The sequence below is a fragment of the Microcaecilia unicolor genome, chromosome 4 (assembly GCF_901765095.1).
Source record: "Microcaecilia unicolor chromosome 4, aMicUni1.1, whole genome shotgun sequence".
Classification (NCBI taxonomy): Eukaryota; Metazoa; Chordata; class Amphibia; order Gymnophiona; family Siphonopidae; genus Microcaecilia; species Microcaecilia unicolor.
In genome coordinates this window covers 241,103,107-241,119,272 of record NC_044034.1, presented here as the reverse complement: position 1 = coordinate 241,119,272, position 16,166 = coordinate 241,103,107, and the positions used below count along the sequence as shown (strand labels likewise).

The 16,166-nt window shown below is 48.2% G+C and overlaps 1 protein-coding gene across 1 annotated transcript in view; it reads left to right on the top strand.

Annotated features, from left to right (window-relative positions):
- The window catches only part of IPO5 (importin 5), a 358,310-nt gene that overhangs the window by 160,647 nt on the left and 181,497 nt on the right, over window positions 1-16,166 (top strand). Inside the window, 3 exon segments of the mRNA XM_030201357.1 lie at window positions 6,500-6,583; window positions 8,004-8,136; window positions 8,237-8,358. Coding sequence (XP_030057217.1) covers window positions 6,500-6,583; window positions 8,004-8,136; window positions 8,237-8,358 — 339 coding nt within the window.

The following is a 16,166-nucleotide window of genomic DNA, read 5'->3' as shown; positions in this document are numbered from 1 at the left end:
TGTTTGCTTATAAAACGTAAAGATCTAGTCTGAATTTAGGAAAAGTGCTCATGTCAATTGCTTCGCAGTTCTTTCCTTGTTGAAAATTGCAGTACCATTTCTGTTTCAGCCAGTATGAAAGGCATTTGTCATTGTATTAACAAATTGTATTACAAATTACAGTTCCAAAAATTTCCCCCTCATTTTAAGTATTGATTAGTTTTATATCTAATTATTATTGATGTATTATAAAAATAGGAAAGGAGGGGCTGATCAGTGACTCGGAAGTACGAGTTCAATTCCTGGGTCTGGTCTTCTAATCCCTGGACCAGTTGTGAAGTTAACATTCACATCTTTTGGGTGGAGGGAGTCTGTCATATAGTGATAATACCTAGTACTGTGATTTCAGGTCTTTGATAGCAGGGTTCCAAGAGAAGCCACTGTGCATCCAGTATCTCAACTGAAAGAGTTTGCTGCAGTCACTGGACTAGGTAGATTGTTTAGAAAGGGGAAATATGGGGAATAGTAACTTTGAATAAAGGCATAGTGCCAAATCCAAGTTCTTGTTCAGTTGGTTTGAAATCTCAAAGGGCTAGAAGGTATGGAAGGAGAAATATAATAAAATCATTCAAATACTTTTAAGTTGTAAATAGCGTATATGTTCATGGAGACTTAAAGCTCATTTTAAAGAGAGTCTTTGTGGAGTTTCCCTTTTGAAATGAGGATTGGTTCACACGATGTGGGTGCCAAGTACCCACAAACTATCAATCTCTGAATACATTGCTTCTCCTGACTTGTCATGTTTTATTAATTCAAGTAAAAATGATCACTATAGGGGGAGGGAGGGGCAATAATACTTAATGCCCATGCCAGCCAAATGGACTACATACCTCTGGCAGTAGCTGAAAACAGAAAAAAAGCTCAAAGCTGACTCTACTCTCCTTACAGGGGTTTTATTCTGTCTTCAGCTCTACAATATTTGTCTCCAGCAGGAAGTGCAGATGTGGCCTAATTTGGTGCCCCTCCAAAGAAAGCTGTGACAGTGCCCATGCACAGAATCTTTAGAAATGTACAGATGAAGCAGTGTGAGATCCCCCCCTCCCCCTGTACACCCTATACATAAGAAGAATGACTCTACATATTGTCCAGATTGCTCCTGGATTCAAGAAGCTTCAGCCTCTTCACCATTCCAAAGAGGTCAAATCCACTCAAGAACTCCAAGGCTCACTCCTTGGCGCCCCCAGGGAGGGAGGCTTGGACTTTGGAATCTTATGGGGAAAAAAGGATCTCAGAATGCTATTCTTGTCTCCCGCATACGTTGTTACCAGTTCTTTGAGCATGCATTTGCAGAACATAGTTTAAATCCTGTGGAGTTTGCAGACACTCTGCTCCCAGAGAAGGCTGCAGAATTCCTCCAGCTGGTAGTCAAGCAGCTGGAGTGTGGAAAGCACAGGGTCCAGGCAATGTACGATGCTTTTGATACATTATCTAGGGCTTTTGCTATGGCTATTGGGTTGCATAGACTTGCCTGGCTGTGTGTTTTAGACCTGGAGCCTGCGGTTCAGGAGAAGCTGGCAGATGTTCTGTGCCAGGTGTTAGTCTTTTTGGTGACAAGATGGAGATCACTGACCTCATTAAGAAGCATTCTGAGACTAATAAGTCACTGGCATGGTCTCCTCATCTAGGATGTACTCCGGCAGAGGGCAGCAGGAAAACTACTACTCTCAAAGGCTTATGTTCTCTCCTCCACCCCCACCCCATCTCAGAATACTCAGAGCCCCCACTCCCACACTCAGCAGCAGATGGGACAAGAGTCCCAGCCAGCTTCTCACATCAAATTGGGCAGGAGCTTTTGACTTGTTCCAAGAGAGCATAGTGCAGTAAATGTAGCTTTTCCAGACAATCTTCTACTAGGAGGGAAGCAGAATTTTTTTCCAAGCAAAGTTGGCCTTTGTAACCTCAGACCAATGGTTTCTCAAAATAGTCCAGACAGGCTACACCCTACAATTAGAAACTATCCCACCAGATTGCCCTCCGAGAGGATCAAAGTTGAGCTCTCAACACCAGGAATTGCTTACAAAGGAACCCTCCTCACTTTTGCAGTCCAAAGTGGTCAAACCCATTCCTCCGTTGAAGGTAGAGGACGAGCCCAGGGCAGAAATGAGGGATATCCTGGACTTTGATTCTCCTCCTAAGAAATCTGTAATGCTGACCATTTACATCACCCTTAAGGCTGTGCAGATGAGACTTTGAGAAGCCCCCCCCCCTCCCCCTGTTCAGCCTAATCAGAAGGCGGCCAACTTTATACAGAGTCCAGAAGGCTCCAGAATCAGCTTTCACAGCACTCCATGGTCATCAAATCTGCTCTCAAGAGAGCCAAGTCTCACTCCTCAAGGGAGGTATGCTCCGACTATGGACTCTTTTTGGGAGAAAGGTTTATCAGATTGCTGTGCTGTCTCTCAAATATATTTCTATCAGCTCTTTATGAACATGTAGTTGTGGTCCTTGGTGAACAGTGTGACTGGATTTGCAGACTCTCTCTTAATACTTCAAGGTTCAGCTCGCAGCTCCAAGAACTGCTGTCTCAGGAGCTCTCTTCCCATTTACAGGCCAATTCGGTTGAGCCCTTTCCACCAGACGGAAAGAGAAAGTGATTATACTCCAAGTACTTCCTGGTCCCCCAAGAAAGCAGGAGGATTCTGTCCCATCCTAGACCTAAGGGCCCTGAATAAATACTTGATTAAAGAAAGCAAGACTGTTGCCCTAGGCTCCTTACTCTCCGTGATTCAGGTACAAGATTGGCTATGCTGTCTGGACTAAAAGGATGCTTATACCCACATTCAGGTACATTCCAGCCACAAGAGGCATCTCAGATTTTGAATAGGGAAGCACCAGTACCGCATTCTGCCTTTTGGCCTCACATCAGCTCCCAGGGGTTTGATAAAATGTCCAGTCGTAGTCTCTGTATTGCTATGTACACTGGGAGTACACACGTTTCCTTACCTGGACAATTGTCTGATAAAGAGCATGTCAAGGGATGGGAATCAGAATCCATGTCCAGAACTATTAGGGTGTTGGCGCTACTAGGGTTTGTCATCAACCACTGAAAGTCCCACCTGCATCCTGTCTAAAGATAAGAATTCATTGCAGCCTTGCTAATCACAGTTCATGGATGTGGTTTTCTTCTGGATCAGCACGTGAACACTCAGCACTGTGGCCAAGGTCTGCCAGAGTCAGCAGGTCACAGCTTGGCAAATGTTAAGATTGCTAGGCCTTATGGCACCTCTATCCATGTGATGCCCATAGCTCATCTCCATTTGAGAACTGCTCAGTGGACCTTAGCTTCCCAGTGTGTGTGTATATATGCTTAGTAAAATTGTTTATTATATTCTTGATCATTTTGCCCAGCGTTGATGTTACAGCCAACCTATTAAAGAGCAGGATGGCACAGTCTCGTACCTCCTGTCAGGAAACACTAAAGTTGTGGACCTGGGCCTTCAGAAATGGGATGTTGGCTCAGTCACTTATCTGGCTGGGATGCAACAAACAGTCTAGCGGACAGGCTGAGTAGGGTAATGCAACCTCAGGAGTTGCCCCTCAGCATGGGGATAGCCTAGGAGATCTGAGAGTGGGGCACTCCCTTGGTGGATCTCTTTGCCACTCATCTGGACAACAAGGTCCCTTAGTACTGCTCCAGACTGGGATTACATGATAGACTAGCCTCGGATGGCAATCTTCTTCATTGGGGGACTGGTCTTCTGTATGCATATCCTCCCATTGCTCTCATAGCAAAGGCTTTGCTGAAACTCAAGCAGGACAAAAGGGTCTTTGATCCTCATGGCCACCTATTGGCCAAGGCAGATATGGTTCCCTATCTTTCTGGAGCTAGCGTCTGAAGATACATGGAGACTGGACTGCTTTCCAACCTTCATCACTCAGAATGAGTGATCACTTTACCATCCCAACCTCCAATCCCTGGCCCACATTGCTTGGATATTGAGAGGGTGGTAGTTGATTTGCTTCACCTGCACAAGGGGGTTCAAGTCCTGCTTGCTTCCAGGAAAGATTATTCTACTAAGATATTACAGCTTAAGGTGGAGGAGGTTTGCTGTCTGGTGTGAGGGCAGAGCCTTAAACCCTTTTCCCTGTCCTATACAAAAACTCATTGAGTACTTCCAACAATTGTCAGTCTGGTCTCAAGACTAACCATGTTAGGTTCACCTCAATGCAATTGGCGCTTATCACTATTTAGAGGACAAGGCTATCTCTGTACAGCCTCTTCTTTGATTCTTGAAATGTGGTTTGGGGTTTTTTTTTTTTTTTGCTCAGCTCCTTGTCAAAACTCCCACAGTGTCATAGGGTCTCAATGTAATTCTCACCCAATTAATGAAAACTCCATTGAGCCACTTGATTCCTGCCCTCTGAAGTTTTTGACCTGGAAGGTTCTGTTTTTGGTGGCAGTCACTTCAGCCCACAGAGTAAGTGAGCTCCACACTCGTGTAGCTGATCTACCTTAAACAAGATTTCATCACAATAGAGTAGTATGCGCGCATACTAAGTTCCTTCCTAAGATTGTGTTGGAATTCCATCTAAGTCAATTGTCCTACCAGCAATCTTCCCCAGACCTCATGCCCATCCAGTGAAAGTGTACTGCACACCTTGGACTTCAAGAGAGCCTTGGCCTTCTGTCTGGAGCAGACTAAAGCTCATAGACAGTCCACCCAAGTTTTTATTGCTTTTTATTTCTTTTGATCCAAACAGGATGGGGACAACCATTGGCAACACACTGTCCAATTGGCCAGCAGATGGCATTTCCTTCCTTTATTTATGCTCAGGCTGATTTTTGAGGGTCATGTGGCAGCTCATAATGTCTAAGCCATGGCTACAGGGCTGCAGCGTGGTCATCACATAACCATACATTCACATCACACTACTGCTTAGATCAAGACTCCTGACAGTTGATTTGATCAGGTAGTCCTTCAGAATTTGTTTGGAGTCTAGAGTCCAACTTTATCCCCTTGCCCATTTTGTTCCTGTTCCAGGCTGTAAAAAAATTTTGTTTTTAATAAAAAAAAAAATTCTAGGCCTTAGTCTGCTGTTAGCCTTTTTTATTCACCCCTTTTGTATGGAACAGCCTAGTAGCTAGGGATTCCCATACATGTGAAGATGTCCTGCTTTTCCTTGGAGATAACAGTGTTGCTCATCTGTAACAGATGTTCTCCAAGGACAGCAGTAACACATTCACACGTTCCTTTCCGCTCTGCTCCCCTAGGAGGAGTTGTATTAGCTTTCTAATAGACTGGCTAGTCCCGCACGTTCATGGCAGGCTGGAAGGCATGTACACAGGTGCAGTGGAACTCCCAAAAGCTTCTAGAAAAAAGCTGGGGATTTTCCTGTGCCTGGTGCATCCATCCTGGGGTGGGGGGGGGGGGGCTCATGTAGAGATAGGCTCCACAACCAGGATCAGTGGTCTACTCAGAGACAGCTCCTGATCAACCTGCTAGAAAAATGCCTTTCAGCAAAGGTAAAGCAAGTTGTATCACGTGAAGTGCAAGTCACTTAACCCTCCATTGCCCCATGTAAGCCGCATTGAGCCTGCCATGAGTGGGAAAGCGCGGGGTACAAATATAACAAAAAAAAAAAAAGTGCATGAAGGTTCAAGTTATGCTACATAGTAACATAGTAGATGACGGCAGAAAAAGACCTGCATGGTCCATCCAGTCTGCCCAACAAGATAAACTCATATGTGTATACCTTACCTTGATTTGTACCTGCCTTTTTCAGGGCACAGACCTTACAAGTCTGCCCAGCAGTATTTCCCGCCTCCCAACCACCAGTCCCGCCTCCCATCACTGGCTCTGGCACAGACCGTATAGGTCTGCTCTCCACTATCCTCGCCTCCCAACCACCAACCTCTCTTCCCCCACCTGCTCCGCCACCCAATTTTGGCTAAGCTTCTGAGGATTCATTCCTACTGCACAGGATTCCTTTATGCATATCCCACGCATGTTTGAATTCCGTTACCGTTTTCGGAATTCAAACATGCGTGGGATATGCATAAAGGAATCCTGATTTAATTAGATAGACTTGCATGTGACACTAGCTTATTCCAAAGTTACTGAATAGCAATTTGCTAAGTGGCTGGCAAATGACCAAAACTGAAAGCTGATGTATCTAATATTTATATGCAAAGCTAATTACATAACATCAACGATTATGTTGGTGATAGTCATAGGAAGACTAATCTTCTGATGGTGTTATAGCTGTCGCCAAGTGATAAATGATGACAGATCAAAGTGTAATGCCCCAACTGTACAGTTTGTTGTGCTTAACACTGGCATTCTGTGTAATCTAGTTGCAAATATGTAAAATAAGTTTTCAAAACTGAGTAGTTCATCAGCTTTGCAAGTTCATGCATTGCTGTGCACTCTAATCAGCAAAGTTAATAAGTTTTGATGTATTGTAAATACCATTTGGTTGGAATTTTTGTTCTCCTTGTTTAATAGGCTTTTAATTACAGTTCATGCAGGATGCTTCTGAAGTGATGCAGTTATTGCTGAAAACACAAACTGACTTTAGTGATCTGGAAGATGATGATCCTCAGGTATGGCTTTGACTAAATTCTTTTCCTCCTGCATGTTTCTTAGGATTTTCTGAATACCAAAATATCAGCTTTTATTATTAATAATAATAATAATAATAAAGATAATCTAATGTTAAGTGTAGTTGCTTCTTGGACAAGCAGGATGAATTAGACACACAAGTGGGTGAAATCTTTTTGACAGAGCTGCGATAGTAGCTGTCTGAACTAAGGCAGCATGTTAATCATGTTTAATGCTGTGATTAACAAATTACAATGAGTAAATGTGTTAATCACAGCATTCCCCTGCCCACGTGTCAGGCATGAGGAGCATGTGCTAATGCTGTGCCCTTACCTGCCGCTGAGGAGCGTGTTCTGCCACCGAAGAGCATCTGCCGCCGAAGAGCATATCCTGCCACTGAGGAGCGTGTGCTTATGCTGCTGCTTAGTGACCTGGGGGCGTAGCAGTGGGTGGGCTCAGGCCTCCCCTCTAAGCCCAAGACCCGCTCAGAAATGGTGTACCCCAGCCAGCCACAAACCAGCATTCCTCACTTTCCTTTCCCATTTTAATAATGGTCTATGGACCTTTCTTTAAGGAAATTAGCCAAATCTTTTTTAAACCCTGCTAAGCTAACTGCTTTAAGAAAGGGAGTAGGAAAGGTAGGGTCTTCCAAAGGAACCGGAGACGACGTATGTAGAAAATCAAATCTTTATTCAATTGAAAACACTGACATACTTGACTCTGACTCGACACAGCTGTGTTTCGGCGCCAAAGTGCGCCTTCATCAGGAGTCTATAAAATGAAATACATTTTAAAAAAAATAAAACATTGATACAATAATATCACATGTATAACAAAAGATGGTCACATATATATATATATAAACAAATATAAAATTGTATATAAAATTCAAAATATATGTTTTGTTATAAATCTATTTTAAAAACAATATCAGACATATATAAACCTATATGTTAATAAATATATATAGCTATATAGCAGGAACAGACATAGTTGCTAAACGGATATATATGGATGTTCTAAAAGCTAATTAAAAAATGAATATAAGATAAAAACAAGAGTCTAAAATATGTCTAGATGAAGTGCATATAAATGGGCCTACTGACCTTGTACAATACAGTTGATAGTATATATTCAATTGTCAGCTGTATGATGATAACTCCTTTCTCCTGCATTGAGGACAGAATCTTCTTTATGTGTATCCTCCCATACCTCTAATAGAGAAGACTTTGCTGAAACTTGGGCAAGATCAGGGCACCATGATTGAACAGATGACACAAAGCTGCATCTTCTATTGTGTAAATCCATCTAGATGTGGGAGATTGTGCTGCTGGTATTTTTTTTTAAGCATGCAGTTGTCACCGTTAAATCTTTTCATTGGATTGTTGTTGGATGGAGAAGTGCATTCTGTTTCACTTTCAGATATCGTACATGATCTCTGCCTGGGCCAGAATGTGCAAGATCCTGGGGAAAGAATTCCAGCAGTACCTTCCTGTTGTCATGGGTCCTTTGATGAAGACTGCATCCATTAAGCCTGAAGTAGCACTTCTAGACAGTAGGTGTTAAGCAATTTTTATTATAAGGTATTTTTATTTTCTGTCAGTTTTTAGGTTGTAATACCACCTTGTTTCTTTTTCTTTTCCCATACAAAATAGCACAAGACATGGAGAATATGAGTGATGATGATGGCTGGGAGTTTGTAAACTTGGGAGATCAACAGAGCTTTGGAATCAAAACTGCAGGTCTTGAAGAGAAAGCAACTGCTTGCCAAATGTTGGTGTGTAGCTTGTATTATAGAGTTTATGATGATTTTTTTCCCTTCACCCACCTTCCTCTCTACAGTCTGTTGTACCTTTTCTTCTCCGAGGACAAGCAGGCTGCTTGTTCTCACGACTGGGTGACGTCCACGGCAGCCCCCACCAACCGGAAGAAAACTTCGCGGGCGGTCCCGCACGCAGGGCACGCCCACCGCGCATGCGCAGCCGTCTTCCCGCCCGTGTTCGACCGTTCCCGCTCAGTTTTTTTCGATTCCGCGCTGGAGAGAGACGTGTTATCGTCTCTCTCTCTCTCTGTCAGCCCCGGGAACCGGATTGCGGCCTAGCCGTGAGTTTTTTCTCTTTTTGTGCGCGTTCGTGCTCTTTTCCATTCCATTGTAAAAAGTAAAAGTAGTTTGTCCCCTCGTCGTCGTTAGCCGGGGGTGCCTCGTTGCGGCCTTGTGGCCGCGCGGTCGTTTCTTTTTTCGGGTGTGCTTTTCACCGCCACCATCGACGACTTTGACTTCGCCGACGCGATTTTTCCGTCAAGGTCCCGAGCGTATTCAAGAAGTGTGGTCGGTGCGGCCAGCAGATATCGCAAACTGATACCCACGCTTGGTGCCTCCAGTGCCTCGGGCCGGAGCATAATACCAAGACGTGCACCTTGTGTCTCGGCTTGTGGAAGCGGACACAGGTGGCGAGGCAAGTTCTTCGGGACCATCTTTTTGGAACTTGCGCCGGCCCCTCGAGGGCATTGGTGTTGACGGGCGTATCGTCGGTACCGATGTCGACGAAATCGGCACCGACGATGGCATCGACTCCAGGAGTACAGGTACCGTTGACCCGCCGGCCCCGGCCACTCCCTCTACCCAGGGCCATCGGGACTGAACCCTGTCAGACCCGATCCCTCGAGGCTGGGGGGGGGGGGGCTCTACCTCCTCTTCATCTCTGCTGCCGAGCGCCGATGATGGGCACCGGAAGAAAACCAAAAAGCACCGCCATTGGTCGCACACGGCGCACGGGACTACCAGCTCCGGCGCCTCCAGAGATGATTCGACGCCGAGGAAGCGGCAGTGCCGAGAGGAGCGCTCCCCCTCGGTCGAAGAGGTGTCGCTGCGTCAGTCCATGGGTACTTCGGTACCGTCTCCTGGACCCGAGCAGCTTCCGGCACCGACACCCACACCGGCCCCCCTGCCTTCCCTGACAGCGGGCCTTGACGAGTGCCTCCGAGCCATCCTTCCGGGGATTCTGGAAGGGCTGATGCGCCAGGCTCTACCGGCACCGGGGGTGCTTGCGCCCCCGGCGCCATTGATGGAGGCGCCGGTGTGCTCTGGCCCGATGCTGCGGACGCCACGCAGGTGGAATCCCCGTCGACGTTGATGGAGGGAGCTTCATCCCCGCCGGTGCGGGAGTCCACCGCTCGACGCCATGACCGGGGACTTGGTTCCTCGCAGTCGAGACGGGCCCGGTTTAGGTCTGAGCTGCAAGAGCTCATGTCTGACACCGAGGAAGAGGCCTCGTGGGGTGAGGAGGAGGACCCCAGGTATTTCTCCTCAGAGGAGTCTGTGGGCCTTCCCTCCGACCCCACTCCTTCGCCGGAGAGGAAACTCTCGCCCCCTGAGAGCCTCTCCTTTGCCTCCTTCGTCAGGGATATGTCTATTTGCATTCCCTTTCCCGTGGTCTCTGTGGATGAGCCGAGGGCTGAGATGCTCGAGGTCCTCGACTATCCATCACCACCTAGAGAGTCTTCCACGGTGCCGTTGCACAATGTCCTCAAAGAGACACTGCTTCGGAACTGGCTGAAGCAGTTATCTAACCCCACCATCCCCAAGAAAGCGGAGTCCCAATACAGGATCCACTGTGACCCAGAGTTGATGCGGCCCCAATTGCCTCATGACTCGGCGGTCGTGGACTCTGCTCTCAAGAGAGCTCGGAGTTTGAGGGATACCGCCTCGGCGCCCCCTGGGCGGGAGTCTCGCACTCTGGACTCGTTTGGGAGGAAGGCCTACCAATGGTCCATGCTCGTGACCCGCATTCAGTCGTACCAGCTCTACACGAGCATCCACATGCGGAACAATGTGAGGCAACTGGCGGACCTGGTTGACAAGCTCCCCCCGGAGCAGTCCAGGCCTTTTCAGGAGGTGGTCAGGCAGCTGAAGGCGTGCAGAAAGTTCCTGTCCAGGGGTATTTATGACACCTGTGATGTGGCATCCAGAGCTGCGGCCCAAGGTATAGTGATGCGCAGACTCTCATGGCTGCGTGCCTCTGACCTGGACAACCGCACCCAGTAGCGACTGGCGGATGTCCCTTGCCGGGGGGATAACATCTTTGGCGAGAAGGTTGAGCAGTTGGTGGACCAACTACACCAGCGGGAAACCGCTCTCGACAAGCTGTCCCACCGGGCGCCTTCAGCACCCACCTCTACAGGTGGACGTTTTTCCAGGGCTCGGCAGGCTGCACCCTACGCCTACAGCAAGCGTAGGTACACCCAGCCGGCCCGAAGGCCTCCTTAGGCACGGGGACAGTCCCAGCGCGCTCGTTCTCGTCAACAGCGTGCGCCTAAGCAGCCCCCTGCGCCTCCACAGCAAAAGCAGGGGACGGGCTTTTGACTGGATCCATGGGAACATAGCCGCCATCAAAATGTCTGTACCGGACGACCTACCGGTCGGAGGGAGGTTGAAAGTTTTTCACCAAATGTGGCCTCTGATAACCTCTGACCAGTGGGTTCTCCAAATAGTGCGGTGCGGATACACCCTGAATTTGGCCTCCACTCCACCAAATTGCCCACCGGGAGCCCAATCCTTCAGCTTCCATCACAAGCAGGTACTTGCAGAGGAACTCTCCGCCCTTCTCAGCGCCAATGCGGTCGAGCCCATGCCACCCGGGCAGGAAGGGCAGGGATTCTATTCCAGGTACTTCCTTGTGGAAAAGAAAACGGGGGGGATGCGCCCCATCCTAGACCTGAGAGGCCTGAACAAATACCTGGTCATAGAGAAGTTCAGGATGCTTTCCTTGGGCACCCTTCTACCAATGATCCAGAAAGACGATTGGCTATGTTCCCTGGATTTAAAGGACGCTTACACCCACATCCCGATACTGCCAGCTCACAGACAGTATCTCAGATTCCATCTGGGGACACGGCATTTTCAGTATTGTGTGCTGCCCTTTGGGCTCGCCTCTGCCCCACGGGTATTCACGAAGTGTTTTGTGGTGGTTGCGGCGTACCTACGCAAGCTGGGAGTGCACGTGTTCCCGTATCTCGACGATTGGCTGGTCAAGAACACCTCGGAGGCAGGAGCTCTCCGGTCCATGCAGTGCACTATTCACCTCCTGGAGCTGCTGGGGTTTGTGATAAATTACCCAAAGTCCCATCTCCAGCCAGTCAAATCTCTGGAATTCATAGGAGCTCTGCTGAATTCACAGACGGCTCAGGCCTTTCTTCCCGAAGCAAAGGCGCAGAATCTCCTGTCCCTCGCTTCCCAGACCAGAGCGTCTCAGCAGGTCACAGCTCGGCAGATGTTGAGACTCCTGGGTCATATGGCCTCCACGGTTCATGTGACTCCCATGGCTCACCTTCACATGAGACCTGCTCAATGGACCCTAGCTTCCCAGTGGTGTCAAGCTACCGGGAATCTAGAAGATATCATCCGCCTGTCCATCAGCTGCCGCAATTCGCTGCACTGGTGGACCATTCGGTCCAATTTGACTCTTGGACGTCCATTCCAAATTCCGCAGCCCACGAAACTGCTGACGACGGATGCATCTCATCTGGGGTGGGGAGCTCATGTCGATGGGCTCCACACCCAGGAACTGTGGTCCCTCCATGAACAAGATCTTCAGATCAACCTCCTGGAGCTCCGAGCGGTCTGGAACGCACTGAAGGCCTTCAGAGATCGGCTGTCCTACCAAATCATCCAAATTCGGACAGACAATCAGGTTGCAATGTATTACATCAACAAGCAGGGGGGCACCGGATCTCGCCCCCTGTGTCAGGAAGCCATCGGGATGTGGCGTTGGGCCTGCCAGTTCGGCATGCTTCTCCAAGCCACATACCTGGCAGGCGTAAACAACAGTCTGGCCGACAGGCTGAGCAGACTCATGCAACCGCACGAGTGGTCTCTCCATTCCAGAGTGGTACGCAAGATCTTCCGAGAGTGGGGCACTCCCTCGGTGGACCTTTTCGCCTTTCAGGCCAACCACAAGCTGCCTCTGTTCTGTTCCAGACTACAGGCACATGGCAGACTGGCGTCGGATGCCTTTCTCCTCCATTGGGGGACCGGCCTCCTGTATGCTTATCCTCCCATACCTTTGGTGGGGAAGACCTTACTGAAGCTCAAGCAAGACTACGGCACCATGATTCTGATAGCATCTTTTTGGCCCCGTCAGATCTGGTTCCCTCTACTTCTGGAGTTGTCCTCCGAAGAACCGTGGAGATTGGAGTGTTTTCCGACTCATTTCGCAGAACGACGGAGCGCTTCTGCACCCCAACCTTCAGTCTCTGGCTCTCACGGCCTGGATGTTGAGGGCATAGACTTTGCCTCGTTGGGTCTGTCTGAGGGTGTCTCCCGCGTCTTGCTTGCCTCTAGAAAGGATTCCACTAAAAAGAGTTACTTTTTCAAGTGGAGGAGGTTTGTCGTTTGGTGTGAGAGCAAGGCCCTAGAACCTCATTCTTGTCCTGAACAGAACCTGCTTGAATACCTTCTGCACTTATCGGAGTCTGGTCTCAAGACCAACTCAGTAAGGAATCACCTTACTGCGATTAGTGCTTACCATTATCCTGTAGAGGGTAAAGCCATCTCTGGAGAGCCTTTAGTCGTTCGATTCATGAGAGGCTTGCTTTTGTCAAGGCCCCCTGTCAAGCCTCCTGCAGTGTCATGGGATCTCAATGTCGTCCTCACCCAGCTGATGAAACCTCCTTTTGAGCCACTGAATTCTTGCCATCTGAAGTACTTGACCTGGAAGGTCATTTTCCTGGTGGCAGTTACTTCAGCTTGTAGAGTCAGTGAGCTGCAGGCCCTGGTAGCTCATGCTCCTTATACCAAATTTCATCATAACAGAGCGCACTCACCCTAAGTTCCTGCCAAAGGTGGTGTCGGAGTTCCATTTTAACCAGTCAATTGTCTTGCCAACATTCTTTCCCAGACCACATACCCGCCCTGCTGAACGTCAGTTGCACACATTGGACTGCAAGCGAGCGGTGGCCTTCTATCTGGAGCGGACACAGCCCCACAGACAGTCCGCCCAATATGTTTCTTTCGACCCCAATAGAAAAGGGGTCGCTGTTGGGAAACGCACCATTTCCAATTGGCTAGCAGATTGCATTTCCTTCACTTACGCCCAGGCTGGGCTGGCTCTTGAGGGTTATGTCACGGCTCATAGTGTTAGAGCCATGGCATCATCAGTGGCCCACTTGAAGTCAGCCACTATTGAAGAGATTTGCAAGGCTGCGACGTGGTCATCTGTCCACACATTCACATCACATTACTGCCTCCAGCAGGATACCCGACGCGACAGTCGGTTCGGGCAGTCGGTGCTGCAGAATCGGTTTGGGGTTTGAATCCAACTCCTCCCTCCAGGACCCGATTTATTCTGTTCAGGCTGCACTCTGTTAGTTGTTCTTCGTAGGTCAATTTCTGTTATGCCCTCGCCGTTGCGAGGTTCAGTTGACCTGGGTTCTTGTTTTGAGTGAGCCTGAGAGCTAGGGATACCCCAGTCGTGAGAACAAGCAGCCTGCTTGTCCTCGGAGAAAGCGAATGATACATACCTGTAGCTGGTGTTCTCCGAGGACAGCAGGCTGATTGTTCTCACCTACCCTCCCTCCCTCCCCTTTGGAGTTGCGTTTTTTCCTCATTCCTTTGCTTGTCATTCAACTGAGTAGGAATGGTCGCGCACGGGCGGGAAGACGGCCGCACATGCGCGGTGAGCGTGCCCTGCGTGCAGGACCGCCCGCGAAGTTTTGTTCCGGTTGGTGGGGGCTGCCGTGGACGTCACCCCGTCGTGAGAACAATCAGCCTGCTGTCCTCGGAGAACACCTGCTACAGGTATGTATCATTCGCTTTCTCTCCACCCCTGCCCTGTAAGTGGCATGGGCCCATCAGAGGACAGGAAGGGTTGCTCATTGACTGCAGGGGCCACAGCAGTATTATCACTGATCTTCTTTCTACAGATCTGAGTGCATGCCCTTTGCAGCATGCCTAGACCTAGTGAACCCTGACAGAGAGAGGGACCTGAACTTTGATGCTGCAGGCTGTAGCTCACTACACTAGTCTGAGAAATTGGGTTGGTTCCTGTTGCGTTTGCTTTAATTATTTCTGTAATAGATGGACAGGGAGCTTCATATTACCCTTTTTATAGTTTTGTTTTTGTGAGATTAGATTTCTCATCTGTGCCACTTCCACAGTCAGTTGCATATTTTTCAGCTAGACCAGCCCAAACCAATGGGTCATATTCCCTGGCCAGTAGCTGGAGGTAGAGAAAAAGTTTCCGGTGATATCACTGGTACAAGAGTAGGTGCAGCCTGGAGCCAGTCAGTATTTCTCTGCTTCCAGCAGATGGTGTAGGTTGGACTGGTTCAGCTGTCTTTTGCTTACTGCAGCTTGCCTCCCTCAGACTTGTAGGATGAGATAAATAATACCTAGGGCAACAGGTACCCACAGATTACTTATACCAAGATTCCCTGATGCCTAAGTCTGCCTACTAGCTCTGTCTAGGGTGAGATACAGGAATTTTGCTTCTGGCACCTCTCCAGGTGTTTTGGTGTGTAGAGTGAAAAAGAAAGACACAGCTGATATATATATATATATATATATATATATATATATATATATATATATATATTAGCTTTATTATGGATAAGAAAATAGAAATACTCTGCGCTAGCTTATGCAATAAAAATATCCCTTACTGATATGAGCACTACCGAAAATATATTGTCTAAACTACACTCTGATTATCCTGAGACTAAGTACGGTAATGATTAGAACAGTACAAATGATAACCTAATAATCCTTATGAAACTTATCACATCTTATGCAAAATACACATTAGCTGCTGTCCCTGACCAAGAGCTGACATAAGCCAGTCGTACTTAGATAAAACCACTGCCTAACCCCAGACCAGGAAATATAGCACTGTGATCTTACCACGCTGTCGTGATGACGGCTTCAGATAAGACCGGAGCAGAATCTCCCCAGACGCTATTTTAGCTGTCTGTGTCTTATGTAGTGCAGGTCTTTATCAGCCCACGTAGGTTCCTGTCACTCCTTTGGTTATCAGAGCCAATATCTCTGCCACAGGTATTTGCACCAGGATGCAGGTCACGAGGTTGGTATCATACAAAGTCTTTGGCTCCCCCGAGCCTTGCTGGATTTCTCAGGTCCTCTTACCAGTTGCCCCTCTTCCAAGGGTCTCCGACTCACTAACTTACTTCTGTTCCCGCTTTTCCCGTACCTCTGGGTCAGGTGACTGTAGGAACCAATCAGGATCTTGTCCAGTTCAGTACATGGGCAAGAAGAGTTCTTTGTTTTATGACCTTGGAGAATGGTAACTTCTGAAGCCATGTCTGCCTCCCTACTCTGTTCTCAGGGTGATAGAAGGGGGTGTTTAGAACACAGACTGTCCTTGGCTTTAGCAAGCCTGTCAGTGATTTTCCACAAGCTGAAGCTGGATCTTGCTGACACAGAGATGTTGCAGCAGCCATCTTATTATACCAAGATGTCATAGGCTTGTATAGGCCAAGACCAGCTTAGGCTAGATCACAGGGAAATACCCCTACAGACTCTGGCTATGGTCCCTAACCAATGGGTGACTGCTCTCCCTGGGTAGGTCTATG